This window comes from Calidris pugnax, unplaced genomic scaffold (assembly GCF_001431845.1).
Source record: "Calidris pugnax isolate Ruff unplaced genomic scaffold, ASM143184v1 scaffold103, whole genome shotgun sequence".
In the NCBI taxonomy this organism is placed as follows: Eukaryota; Metazoa; Chordata; class Aves; order Charadriiformes; family Scolopacidae; genus Calidris; species Calidris pugnax.
Window position 1 is genome coordinate 7,675,634 of NW_015090990.1, and position 14,568 is coordinate 7,690,201.

Genomic DNA, 14,568 nt, shown 5'->3' on the forward strand with positions numbered 1-14,568 from the left:
ATGGTGTTTGTTAATGTCAAAATTTCTTTATAATTTGCAGATTGCTTTTACCAAAACTTTTGTTCAGCATTATGCTTTTATTATGAAAACACTGAAGAAAAGCCATGAATCAGACACAATGTCTAATAGAATTGTGCATATCAGCGTTCAGTTGTTCAGCAATGAAGAACTAGCACGCCAAGTAACAGAAGAATGTCAGCTGCTGGATATTATGGTCACTGTGCTGTTATATATGATGGAAAGTTGCCTTATTAAAAGTGAATTGCAAGGTAGGTTCGTTTGTTTGCTTGTTTCTGTGGATAATAAATTGATTATAGAGGAAACTTAATGTCTTTCTTTAGTAGTCAGTCCACCCCCCAACCTCTTCCCAAAAATGCACAGGCTCTAGCAATATAAGGTAGAGGCTGAGTCTCAAAATTTCCTAGAAATGTAAATATAGTTACCAAGAGTGATACTGATTTTCTGTCTTCTGGTTTGTAGGGTTTTCCTTTGTAGGAATGTTATATACTTTAGAATACAGAGCATTATCTTGCAGGTGCTTCATTTGTTGGGTAAAGCGCATAAACACCGTTTGTGCAGCTCATTTGAATGACAAATTATATATGCAAATTGAGACCTTTAATTTAAAAAATATTTTCAAAGTATTTCACAAGCTATTTGAAGTATTTAAAATTGTTTTAATTTTTTCTCACCTCTGATTACCTTAGTAAAACTTGGTATAATTAGAACAGAATGATTTAATACTTTGTAAATATAATCATTTGATCAAGCTTTTGTTTGACAGTGGCAATTGGAACTGGTGTACAGTGTGTAACTTTTCTAGTGAAAACAGCTCTCCTGTTTCTACCCTCCTTGTTTTACCTGTCCTTATCTGAAAAGGTGGCACAAAGAATCTTGCCGACGACTTCTGTTTTTCAGGCTTTTATGTACCTAACAGACCGCAGAGTTCTCAGCCCTCTTTATCCTGCTTTGAATTTGCAAATACTCTCTAGATAGGCTGGCTGCTGCTGCTAAATAAGTACCATCAACTTCTGCATAAAATTGCAATTTTTCTTGTCTGAAGTATCCTTTGTCTCGGAGTCCACTCTATGTATAGCCTAATACAGAATGACTGTACTGGAACGGGAAATCCTCAGTCATATTGCTATAAAGAGTGCCCTCAATCAGCTGCACTTCAACATGAGAAATTTTCCTGTTGCCCTGCATAGATTGCTTTTTAGTATTCAATGAAAAATGTTGGATCTTTAAGAGTTTTTTATATCGAGTGGCTTTTGCTAAACTAATGCCATAATGGTGGAATGTAATTTAAAACTACTTTTAAGCTCCTTCTGAATTTAACTTGTTGGTCAGTATGGAGCATTGCTAGCACGGTGCTAAACTGCTGTAGTGGATCAGAATTTGCAGCCAAACAAAAAGGCTGTGACTGTGATTGGACATTATCTGAAGAAACTTCCTGGTAATTAACTAAGCTGGAACTGATAAGTTGAGTAATGTCAGATGTATTTGTGATAGCTTCTCCAGGGGTAAGTCTTTTCTCACAGATCCATCCCAAGACTTGATGGGACCTGTTTCTTTTCCCCAGCACCAGTGATTTGTCTCAGCTAAGACTCCATTATGGAATCTGTCTGGTGCTTTTCAGTGTTTTCACAACATTTCTGCCTCACTACTTATATATGAGGGCTTGCGTGTACTGTAAACTGACAGAAGAATTTTAATGAAATACTTTGGGTGTTTTCCCCTCTCACGTTCTTGTGAGCCGCCTTTTGCTGTTCTGTGGGCTCGTATCTTGTGTTTAGTTCAAGGTATATCTTACGATGCTGGAAGTAGAGAGAAGTCTGTTAGAAGTCTCTGCTGGAGAAATAAATTGAGAAGAATTCTGTTTGTGCAGCTAGTGCAAACAAGTGGGTTGTTTAGTATCCAAACGAGTCAACACTTACAAATCCAGCCAATGGATAGATAGAGAAAATAAGTTGGAGAGGAGCAGGAGAACGTGGAGCAGGATGTCTGTCTGCTAAGGCATGTTTAGTTTGTACTGCTCGCAGATCCTAACTCTTCTTTGGACAACTGGCACCTGTTAAAAGTTTACAGTTCATTAAGTGTGTTTGTGGATGCCAAGTGGCAAACTGTGTTCCTGAAACAGAGTTGACCTAGGAGCTGTGTTGATACCAGCTTTGAAAGTGTTACTGGTTCAGCTTACCTCTCTCACACTTGGTGTGAGAGGCTGAAGAGGTGAAATATGGGTGCAGATGATAAAACTGGCTCCCTAGGAAGATATATGTCCCTATGCTTTTAGAGACTTTTATCCTTTCTTTCAGCACTTCCCTTCTACTGAACTTCTAACGGGAGAAGAAATTATACCCCAAGGAAAAAGTTTTGGTAGTGGTTCATCCTTTAAAAAAAACAACTAAACAATTCTTTTCCTTTGACTGACCTTACATTAACCCTGGCTTGTAGAGCACTCTGAGTAAGAGGCAAAGCCCCTGCCAATTTGAAGTAACCCTGGATTTGTCTAATCTCTGCTGGGGCAGAGAATCAGCAACACGTAACTGTTGTCTCTTTGTGAAGTCCTTCAGTGGGTTCAGGGAGAGCCAACTGAGATGTTGCCCTGTTTGGGCTGTGTGAGCACATGGGAACCAGGCAGCTGTGCAACAAGACCCAGTTTCCTTTCTTTGCAGATGTCCCAGATAACAAGAGAGAGGTTAAAAAGTATTTGATCAACTGTGGCAGAGAAGTTTGAGAAGCTGCACAGGGTGCTTCTGGCTTCCTGTTCCTTCCAGTGTAATAGATAGGAGTCAGTTTCAAGAAACGGAGATCTGCATTGCCTTATGGTAACAATAAGGTATCTGCTCATAGTTGTGTGCAACTCTGCGTATTTTTCAGGATGAAATCTGATTCATTTTTCTGACTGTACTGTGGTTTTGGGAAGTAAAACTTGTCAAGATTAAAATATTGTATGACTTCAAGTTAGAAAACCTGTTCACATAGCGGGAAAGAGAGTAATTTTTTTCCCCGGTACCAATAAACCAACAAAATAAACAACCTCAGAGCAAAAAGAAAAAAAGTATTTTCTTCAGTAGTTTCAACAAAGGGAAGGAAAAAAGCTTATATATAAAGAGTACCACTCCAGATACAGATGTGATTCATCAGCCAGAGACTGAAGTCTCTTAATAAGTGTCCTTTTAGCTGTGGCTGTGTCATACTGCTTGTGACCCTTTCACTGTCTAAAGGGCAACTACGAAGGTCCTTCAGTGCATTTGAACTGGACAAGAGCCATCCCCAAGGCTGATCATCAGATGCAAGATTTTCTTTCTTCTGTTTGCTTGAAATAGAATAGCAGCTGACAGATGGGTACTGGAAGTTATTTCCCTTGGATTGTGAATCTGGGACCAATCCTGTTTCCCTTCTGGTCTTTCCAGGGGTCCCTCTTATGAAAATCTAATAAAGATGTTTATTTGACAGATGAAGAGGATGTACTTCTGTGATTCAGGGAGGAGACTTCTACACACCCCACCCTCACCTCCCACCCCCTGATTTCTTCTCCACTACTACTGGAAACCACCTTCTGCCCTAACCTGAGGAAGGCTGCCTAACCCCTCTCTCTGTCCCAGTTTCAGAGTGGAAATACTCTGCTGTCCTTCTCAGCCTGAACATGCCAGTGTAGGTTTTGATCACCCGATTCCTGTTTGCGTGCTGTGAGGTAGCTTGTGCGCTGGAGGTGTGTCAAGTTCAAAGTAGATCTCACATGTTCATAATAGGAATTGTATTGTTTAGTCTTTTTGTACTCCTTGAGAATATTCAAAAAAGGCATAGCTGTGATGGTTTTACTAATGCAGTGCTTTTCAAAGGTTGTGATATTGTTTAAAGTATGTGTTTTTCCTACTGGAGTGGGATCTGTGTTGATGAATCCATGATGCGGAAACTGCCTCAGGTACCACAAAATAACCATTCTTCTTTTCTGCAGTTTTTTATATGTGATTGCAATGTTACAGTAAATCCAAATTAGTATTTTTGCATTATCTTGTAACTTTATTTAAAAACTACAACAAGAAGGAAAAAAAGTTTTTTCTTTTTTCTTTTTTAAATCTAGATGAAGAAAATAGTTTACACGTTGTGGTGAATTGTGGGGAAGCACTACTGAAGAATAATACTTACTGGCCCCTGGTTAGTGATTTTATAAACATACTTTCACACCAAAGTGTGGCAAAGAAATTTTTGGAAGATCATGGTCTTTTGGTTACATGGATGAATTTTGTATCATTCTTTCAAGGTATGTGATTTTTATGATCGGTACTAATACAAGGATGTTAAGGCAGCTTACTGTTCACAGTAGCAAAATCCTTATACTACTGTATGTAAAATATTTAATTCATTAGTATTCCCACAAGTCTCTATTCCTGGAAGGAAACAGTATATTCTAGAAAACAGGTAGATTTGAAAATGATCTAATGGATCTTTGTCTTGTGTGGACTAGTTAAAGAGCAATTACGTCACACTTGGCTGAGATCCATGGTGCCAGAATTCTCAGGTTGTACTTAAAGTACAAATCATAATGTGTGCTAGAAATGTTTCACTGGTGAAGTTATAAATTTAAATATTAGCTAAATTAATCTGATAAATCTAAATCTTTTTCTAAGTGTTGCTGTAAGAAACTTTTTTATTATTTAAAAAAAATATTTTTAAATGGTGAACTTTTCAATCCTGATAGACGTTCTACGTAGAAAGAGGACCAGATATTTTCCATCCAAATGTTCTCATTGACTAAGAGAGGTTCAAAGTAAAAAGGCTCCTGTCTGTGTTAATGTCACTTGAACAGCAAGGACTGTGGTTAGTAGCCAATCTAGAGCTAGTGTTTTTTTTCTGGTCTGTTTCTGTTCAAACTTTGAGGGTTGTTCTCATATTTTATCTATTATTCTGCTGCTACATAAGATAGAATATTACAGTTTGTAGTTTTTAATAGATGTGTGAATCCATAACACTAAAAATACTGCATTCCACTTAGTTAAATATTTGATTGTATAACTCTGCTTAAATCTTTGAAGGTATGAATTTAAATAAACGAGAATTAAATGAGCATGTGGAGTTTGAATCGCAGACTTACTACGCTGCCTTTGCTGCTGAGCTGGAAGCCTGTGCCCAGCCAATGTGGGGTCTTCTGTCACACTGCAAAGTTAGGGTAAGACTAACAATTCTCTGACATTATTCTTAGTTTTATTCATGATTTATTGTAGAGCTCTCAAATCTGAAAGTTCTGTCTGTTTTGTGTTTGAAAAGACTTGGGTTTTGTGGCCACTGTTTACCTAATATACAAAACCATGATCAACTTGGATTCTGTGTATAGTGAGTAGAGAATTCATGCCTGTACTTAATTATTGTCTCCAAAACTGGGACTACAAGTTCAGGATGTGTACAGTCATTCCATATGACTGCACATATGGAATAACTTGTAATCTGATGAAGAACTTGATAAATGTCTCTGAGTCATTCTGCCTCGGTTCACTGTGAGAGGAGATGCAGAAGTTGTCCCTAATGTTGGTTGTGTCTGCAAATAGACACTTCATTATGATGGGGGATGGAGTAATTTATGTTTTTGTGTTGTTTAACTAACAACCTCAGGTGAAAGCCTCTTAAGTTCTGACATCTCGTGGTCTCCTAACTAGAGCATGTTATTATGTGCTACACTGTAAATTAAATTATGTTATAATAAAAATGGAATCTATCAGTGTATGGGAATACTGAATATATAAAAAAAAACGTTTTATTGTGTGTTTGTGGTTATTTTTTATGAAATAAATACTTAGATTAGAAATTAGCTTATTAAGATACATAATAGCATCCACGAGACAGTAATACCTGAATTGAACTGTGCACTGAAAATGTGTGTGAGATACCATTGCAATCTTAAAACAGTTTAAACCAGGCCTTTGCAAAAGCCTTTGCATGATGTTAGTTACACTGATACATTATGAATATATCAATTTATGAGTCTAAATTATCTTTTGAAAACTGAATTACAACTTCTGGCTTTTTGAAGCATTCCTTTCATTTTAGTTTAGGGGTGGGAGGGTCTGCCTTTTCTTTAAGGCCTTTATGGTTCCTTGCTGCACGTGTCAGTCATGTCTTCACCCCCTGTTTTAGCCTTTTGGTCATTCCCAATAGATCTGAAAGAGTTTTAGGAATTTCAGACCTTAATTGTTGTACTTGTTTAGTGAAACCTGATGGGTGGGAAGAGATTCCAGCTCACATCCTACAGGAGAGGGAAAGCCAGCGGAGCCTCCCCACCATAGAAGGTGGAGCAGCAGGATGGGAGCGTGGCTCTTGTAGTCCTGATGAGAAAAGGTGTCTGACTGAGCCAGTCAGGACTTGCAGGGCTTCTGGCTGGGCAAAGCATTGCTGCCTTTTGCATGAGAAGTGTGTCATACATATCCTAAGAGTCTGAGGCAGGTCTGGAGTCTGTGTTCAGGGGAAGGGAAGATTAAAGGAAAAGTCCTTAAGAAACGAGGCTCTGTAAGCTCTGCTGATCAGAGAGCAGTTTGATTTAGCTCCCCTCCTGCCTTCCCTTCTTGCACATCACTGCTTCTCTCCTGGAGGGCAATGTACAGATCTAGTCTTGAAATACATGATTTAATCTGAAATATATTTTAGTTTGAGGGCATTGTTACAGAGTTATATCATACAATCATAAGAAGATTTGCTTATTATTAACATCTCTGCACTACTGTATTATCATTGCATTTCAAGTGCATTGTGTGCACTATAAGGACCTTTCAGTAGATAAAACTTAACAGAACGTTAGCCATTCCTTTTGAGTGCATGGAAGGACTTTTTTTATGCTTACATCTGTAAATTTTTGTTAAAAATAAATGGATAAATTAAACAACAGTAAGCACTAGGACCAGCTGACTGTTCACAGAATCCCGGTGCTGGTTTTCTGATGTGTTCTGAAGGTGCCTTAGTTTTCACCATTAAAATGGTAATCTTTTAAAGTGACAGTGAAACCATCCTAATACTTTTGTTTTCCATATGATGAGGGCATAAATTATGCACTGTAAATACATTCTCGAAATAATCATATTTATTTGTAGTAGGAAAGCAGTGACACTTTAAAAAATGTTCAGGCTTGTATAGTACACTGGTTTCTCTTTTTGCAGGAAACACAGGAATACACACGAAATGTTGTCAGATACTGCCTTGAAGCACTTCAGGACTGGTTTGATGCTATCAACTTTGTAGATGAGGTAAGTATCCTTAATGAATTCAAAGTACTGTGAAAATCTGGTTAAACTTCAAAGGTGATACTCTTGCCTCCTCCCTTTAAATTAAATTATAGTTCTAGGTACTGATTGAAAAAGGATTGCCTTGCTGAAATTAAAGTTAGTGGTTAATAGTTGCAATGTTATGTCCTAGGATCCTTTAATTGGAGAGTCTTAATGATTTAGATTTCCTGGTGCAAACTTAAGCTGTGGGGGTCTTAAAAGCCGTGCCATTGATGCACTACTGTTCTGCTGAATGAAGAGCTGAAGCAATGGCATGACATAAGTCCTCCTCTGATATGGTAGCGAGGAGCAGCTTTGCTAACTTAGCAAGCAATACTCTCAATCAGTTCTGAGTGTCATTAGCTTAGTAAGAAATTAGCTACAGCAGGCTGAAGAAGGGAAATTTCTGAATCATCGGAAAGTGCAAGGGAATGAAGTAACACCGGGTTAGTGGAAAGTAAGTCCATCAAATGAAGGCATGTAAGATACTATTCTTGGTGGTTGTGACAAAGACATTTGTAGGTTTGGATTTTTTAATACATGATATTAAAATATTTTTATTTTACTTTCAGCCAGCTCCTAACCAAGTTACTTTTCATTTGCCACTGCACCGTTACTTTGCCATGTTTTTAAGTAAGGTAAGCACATGTTTTAGTCACACAAAAGATGGAAATTCCCTGTTGAGTGTGATTGTTCAGTACAGTGCGTGCTTGCTTTTGTTTCTAGGCGGTCAAATGCCAAGAGCTAGATCTGGATACCATCTTGCCAGATCAGGAGATGCTGATGAAACTAATGATTCACCCACTTCAGATTCAGGTATGGGCAGACTTCTGACTTTGCTGCAGATGTAGATATACAACAAAAAAGATGCTGTCTGATTGTTTTAACCCTAGTCATTTCAATATATTTAGAAGTATTTAACAAGGGGGAGTATGTCTTAATTGTGGAACATAAAAATAAGCAATATGTGACATTAATAACTAGAATATACTGAGTAGTTAGGATAAACCTTTTTTTCTTTCCATTTCCAAAATTAAATATGTGGCATTAGTTATTGTAATCTGAGAAGCATGGTGATATTCACTATAGCACTTCCAAAAAGGGCAGGAGGAACCTACCCTTTGAAAACATGGAATTGCATGTTCATGAAATAGTTACCTATGGAGCGCAAGCTGAGAAGAAACCTCAATCTGAAACTTTGGTATTCTAAATAGAAAATGAATTCAAGAACAGATACACCCTGCAACGTTTTCTTGTATTTATAAATTTTTATTTATTTTTATGTAAGTGATAGTGAGCAGTATTTGTAATCACTGCTTTTATACCTAACTTCTTTTTAACCATGGTGCCTTCATCTTTGGAGTACTTTTAAAGATTTTAATAAATAAATACGTAAATAACTCACTTAATTGGCTTTGATTGCTTTCATTGTCAGAAATAAGCACTCCTATGAAAGTATGCTATCTCTTTCATAAGTTTGCAGTGGTTCCTTTTCATCCCTCACTCACCAGGAGAAGTAAATCGGTATAAAAAAATTATGCTTTTAACGAAAAGTGTAGTGTGTATGTATGTATATGTGTGATAATATATTGATGATCTGGTAATATTGAACTGAATAGCTGAATATCCCTGAAATGTTTGTAAATTTTTATTTTACTTCATTTTCCCTGAACAGGCAAGTCTTTCTGAAATTCACAGCAACATGTGGGTTAGAAATGGTCTACAAATTAAAGGACAGGCCATGACTTATGTGCAGTCTCATTTCTGCAATTCAATGATTGATCCTGACATTTACCTACTACAAGTAAGTTACATTTTCTTAGAAGCCAAGCCAATGCTTGTTTACAAAGAAACTACTGAATAAAATGAATTTATTCTCTTTCCACAGGTCTGTGCCTCCAGGCTGGACCCAGATTACTTTATTTCATCCGTTTTTGAAAGGTAGGGTTAAAAGATGAATGCTTTTGTTCAGTGTTGTGCTAGCTGTTGACTAATTTTTGCCATGTGAGAGAAAAGGTGCATATCTGATACACATCTGCAGTGGTATAGCTCAGCCGCGCCAAAATTACTACTTACTTACAGTAGAGCTCTTCAGGTATCTCAAGGTATACGCTTTATTTTACACAGAGTTGGCTTTTGATTTACAGTGCAGCAGTGAAGCTTCAGACATTTGTTTTCTGAGCATCTTTAGTTTTTTTTAAAGTTTTGCACATCTTCGTATGCAAGCTTTCAGGATATGCTAGCCTGAAAAAGTAGATAAATAGAGCTGCAGTATTAAGAGATGTAGAAAAGAAGTCTACTTTTCTGGACAGAATAAAGTCAGGGTTTGAAAACAGATTAATTTGCATTAGCTTTTTTATGTTCATAAATGCAAGGTGTTTTCATGTGGAGTAAATATCACTGGAGGAAGTTCCACAAGTAGTTAAATAAAAATCCAAATTTAAAAATAAGAGGGTTTTCATGTACGTTTGCATATTATTGTGTTATATGCATTGAATTGTGTATTCATTTTGGGTTTTGGTGAGTGATATCCTGAGTTTATCAGTGTATTTCGTATTGGTGCTTTGATGTTGGAGAACTATGTTTCTGACTTTACTCTTTGCTATGTAGATTTAAGGTGGTAGATCTGTTAACGATGGCATCACAGCATCAAAATACAGTTCTAGATTCAGAACATGAAAGGTCCATGTTGGAAGGAGCCTTAACGTTTTTGGTCCTTCTGTTAAGTCTTCGTTTACATTTAGGTAAGAATCGCTACTTTAGGATACTTGTATGTAAATAACATGTCTGTTCATTTGTACTCAACATTAAATAGCTACCATAAAGCTGATTAGCCATATAGTAACTTAAAGTGTTTTAACACTTGGTTTCATTTTTGCCAGTTACTGAATTTTTAATCCCTTACAAATCAGAAGTAGACAAAATACACAGAAATGGAGAAAACTAGCTTTCATGGAAGTGGCTGATTTGTGTATGTGATCCCATGGAGATTCTGTGTCTTTTTCAGAAAGACAGAGGTTCCAGTTTGTACCTGTCTTTTTTGCCTGTTGTTGTCTCTGTAGCATTTGTGCCCCCCTGCTCCCCCTTTTTTTTTTTTGTGCTTTTATAGAGCTGTATCATTATTTAATGTTTGTATCATGTTTAACTTAAATTTAATGACAAATGTATGCTGAATGTGTGTTTTAAAATCATGATATTTTAATGGCTTTTTAAATTTTATTGTTCTAGGAATGACAGATGATGAGATCCTCAGAGCAGAGATGGTAGCTCAACTCTGTATGAATGACAGGACACACAGTTCATTACTGGATCTCATATCCTTGGAATATATTAACTAATGTGCATGAATGAGAATGACAGGTACCTGAATAGTAGTTGGATTTCGGAGCTTGAATGTGTTTTCAGCTTACATAGCTGTAACAAATTATGTAAAGGTGTGATTGCATATACTTATCATAGGTAAAAACGTTTGCTCCAGCTCTGGTCTGTCCTACCAAACATGCAATACTTTGTAATAGTTTTAAATCAGTTTAGATACAAAATGCTTAACTGCCTTTTTTTTTTTTTTTTTTTTTTTTTTCACCTAACGTGCAAGTGAAACTACTATTTTATTTATAACTTTATATCACATTAATAAACATGTTGCTTTTTTTAGGGACAAATTACAATATATTGTATGTTCCTCCTTACTTGGCTTCATTGTAAAACAATTTAAGAGTAATGAGACTGAAAATTTTTTTGCAATCGGTCTATTTGACATTTTACACTGGCTTCTTGTGAATATTGCACTTTTTTCTTGCATAGAGATCTGGTCTGGCTTTTTCTTATGGACTGCTGTCAATTTGGAACACTGGGATTAGTTAGGTCATTTCTAGCTAATGAAATGGTATTCTGAATTGAAAGGTGTGGGGTTTTTTTTTTTTTTTTTTTTTTTTTTTTAAACAATACAAAAGTCTTTTAGGTGTGAGGTGAAAAGTCTGTTTTCCAGTAACATTGTAGAAGATTGAGCCAAGCATCACCTTTATCTGGATTTGAGCCTTTGATTATTGCTAATTTTATGTCAGTATAGAAAGAAGGCACTCTATGCTATATTGGCTTTTGTTAGCAATAGCTGAAAATGCAAATAATAGCAATTCTAGGCGCTGCTTTGAAATTAGAGTGAAATGCATGTGTTATGGGGGGAAATGGTTTACCTGAAAAATAGTAAATTCTAGGAAGTTTTTCTGTGCAGTGACATGGTTCATGTCCCCGTGAACAGTTGAATAAATACACAGGTTTTACTGCTATCAGTGTATTAAGCTGTGTAAATATATTAAATAAATAAGTGGTGGCCTAAAAGACCTTGCAATCCAGTGATAGATATTGAGCAAAAATATTAGGAATTTATAAAGACAGGAAAGAAGGTGACTGAGAGTTACAAATATGTAATAAGAATTATTAATTATTATGATAAAACCTAGTAACTCAATCACTTATGTTTGTAAAGTAAGCAACTCACTTCCAGCGATTCACTTAAGTGAATCACTTAACTGTGTAAAATAAGTGAATCGTTTATGCAAGCAATTTACTTAACACTAAGCAGAAATTTCATTATTTGTAATTGCTACTTGGGATCTGGGGCACTGTTGGTAGGTCAATTAAGTATTGCTACCAAAAAAGAGAAATAGCCATCTAAGATGAAGAATTACTGTTTATGGATCCCAAGGTCTTTACTGCTTTTTCTGTATTTAGCTGTAAATGCAAAATAAGCTATGAAGAGAGCCAAAGCGTTAGTAAATAAAAGCAAGTACAAAAACCTTATATATGCTAACAGATAGTAGGTTTTATTTCTCATTGAATACTTACGTCTTGAGCCAAGCATATAGCAATTGGCTTGCTTTAAAGAGGTTAATGTCCTAGGTAGGAGGCTTTGGTTCACTTCTGTCATAGTTATTGTCCCATAGCAGCTGGAGCATACAGACCTCTTGTGGTAGACACAGGGCACTGCCAAAACGGAGCCTCTGAAATCAGTGACTGAAAATGTCAAGAGGGAAGTAAAATGCTGTGTGTGCAACTAAATTTACTTTGTTTTCCTTAACACAAACATTACATTCCAGAAAACCCCAATCCTAAAAGTGGTATTGTTCCAGGAAGCTTAAGCTTTGAGTCAGTCTTGTCAGCAGTTGCTGATTTTAAAGCTCCTGTTTTTGAACCTGGAGGTTCCATGCAGCAAGGAATGTATACACCTAAAGGTACAGTAATCGGTGTCCTCTTACAACATACTGAGCAGTAAGATGCTTAACCAGAGGGTTTGTTTCTTAAACAAAAAAAAAACAACAACCACCAAACCCAATAAAAAAAATCCACCAAATGATAAAAACCCATGAAAAACCCAAACCCACCACCACCAAAACCTCACAAAACTTGTTTGACTTCTTAATTATTGTCTATTGCTTATATTTAAGAACATTTCTAAGGACTGTTAGTAGTTGTTAATTCATTTTGATCTAGAGTGAAAATGAGCTGCTTGTATTAATCAGGTATCCTTAGAAAGCAAGGGAAGGATGGAGAACTGAAAAATAATGTTATTTGTATTTCACTGATCTGCATATGTAATAATTTATGTGATTTTAAAAAATATGGTGTGTGTTCAGTGGAGTTTAGAACTATTTGCACTAGTGAGGTGTCAGTTGGAAAGATATTTTCTTGAAACTTCTCCACATTTTGATTATTAAAGATATCACGATACATAATTCTTTCTTTTGTATTGCTTAACTATCTTAGTAGCCTGTAACGTTTTCCCCAGTCAATAGTGAGGGTCTAGAACGAAGTTCAGACAAGACTAATTATAGAATGTTGTTATAGACTTTTACAGTGCATACAGTGCAAAAATGATGAGTTTCTTCCCCTGATGAGCTTGTCATCTGGATTGGACTCAACATAGTGTTAGTATATCAAAGGAGAGCAAGAATTCAAGAACTCAGTGTTCCATTACTGTTTCCTGTCACTGAGCAGATAAGCCTGTAGGAATCTGAAATGCTCCATGTGTTCTGGTTGTGCTTCAGCTCCTGGCAAAGCTGAAGAGGGATTAACTCCTTCCTCCCCTGGGTACCTCCCTTGAGAACTGGCACTCTTGGGGTCTGACAGTTTTGAAACCATTTGGTTTGTAGGCTGTGTTCTTTTGTGGATTTTTTTGTTAATGTAGGAACTAATACTGTACTAACTTGTTTGCCAGCTTTTGTACCCAGAGATTGATGAGTCACTGAAGCTCTTACTTTTATATAGATGAACAACCAGTGAAGTAATTTTGTGAAACCAAAGTTTAGGGAATTGATTCGTTCTGGTTCTTTGATGTGTAATTAGGCAGCTTAACACCTATGTATTTAAAATTACTTTGTTTTAATGTTCTGTAAACTGCATTTCCTTATGTCATGTCTGGTTTCTGGAGCTTGTGACATGCTGGTCTTTTTCATAATGCAGTGCAAAGTTTAAAAAAAAAAAGATGGATTATGGTATTTTTAATTCAAGATGACCTTTAGGGGATGTGATGATAAAATGTAGTGGTTTGGGACTTTTTGGTGTGGTGGTTTTTTTTTGTTTTTTTTTTGAATAGTTTACCTCTGGAATTTTTGTTTTTCTTAAAGGTTGTTTGTCTTAAAGTTTTTTTAAGTATCTATAGCAATGAATAGTAATTTGTAACACTATGCAGAATGCCTTTTTCTTAATGATAAACTGAAAGAGCTTCTGCATGAATAAAAGTCGGCATGGTTTTCTTATGTACTATAGTCTTTTAAACACTTACAATCTTTATAAGACTATATAGGTTCTCAAAATGAATGATGGTATTCCAGTTGCTTTTAAGAATTGTAGTTTGTGGCCTGTCGCAGTTTAAGCAAATCCTGTTGGGATCCATTCCTCCTAATCCCTCATTTCCCTAAATTTAGGGGAAAAAAATCTACTTTATGATCACAGAAGCCCCAGCTTTTGCTTCCATTAGCCATAGGTTTTAAAAAAACAACAAACCAACTTCCAAAAAAAAGACACAGTTCTTTCTGTTCTCTGTGGATTTGTGCGCTGAAGATGAGCTATGTGTGCATCTCTACTATTCCCCGTGTGGCTCCTTCACTTAATCGTTGTTGGTCATTGTGCATTAGCAGCCTAGACAAGCTTGGTCTGTGTTTCAGACTGCAGTAGTAAACTCTGTCCAGAAAAAAAATGGATTTGGTCATTTTTCATACACAGTTGAAACTGCAAAGTGTTCTCTCGTAGCAGTGTATGAGGGTATCTGTAGAACTGGTAATATTAGCAGGGGTTAATAGGAGTATAGACCACTTAT

At 36.4% G+C, this 14,568-nt stretch overlaps 1 protein-coding gene across 6 annotated transcripts in view; it reads left to right on the plus strand.

Moving 5' to 3' along the window:
- Positions 1 to 14,568, plus strand: part of UBR3 (ubiquitin protein ligase E3 component n-recognin 3 (putative)) — a 99,680-nt gene that overhangs the window by 15,794 nt on the left and 69,318 nt on the right. For 5 of the 6 annotated variants that reach the window (XM_014954167.1, XM_014954168.1, XM_014954169.1 and 2 more), the window contains 11 exons: positions 41 to 269; positions 4,088 to 4,267; positions 5,040 to 5,173; positions 7,149 to 7,235; positions 7,826 to 7,891; positions 7,980 to 8,069; positions 8,929 to 9,057; positions 9,142 to 9,194; positions 9,864 to 9,997; positions 10,482 to 10,567; positions 12,343 to 12,484. In XM_014954167.1, the coding sequence (XP_014809653.1) occupies positions 41 to 269; positions 4,088 to 4,267; positions 5,040 to 5,173; positions 7,149 to 7,235; positions 7,826 to 7,891; positions 7,980 to 8,069; positions 8,929 to 9,057; positions 9,142 to 9,194; positions 9,864 to 9,997; positions 10,482 to 10,567; positions 12,343 to 12,484 (1,330 nt within the window). Of the gene's footprint in view, positions 1 to 40; positions 270 to 3,552; positions 3,658 to 4,087; positions 4,268 to 5,039; positions 5,174 to 7,148; positions 7,236 to 7,825; positions 7,892 to 7,979; positions 8,070 to 8,928; positions 9,058 to 9,141; positions 9,195 to 9,863; positions 9,998 to 10,481; positions 10,568 to 12,342; positions 12,485 to 14,568 lie in introns of those variants that run through there. The other variant, XM_014954172.1, reaches the window with a different exon arrangement.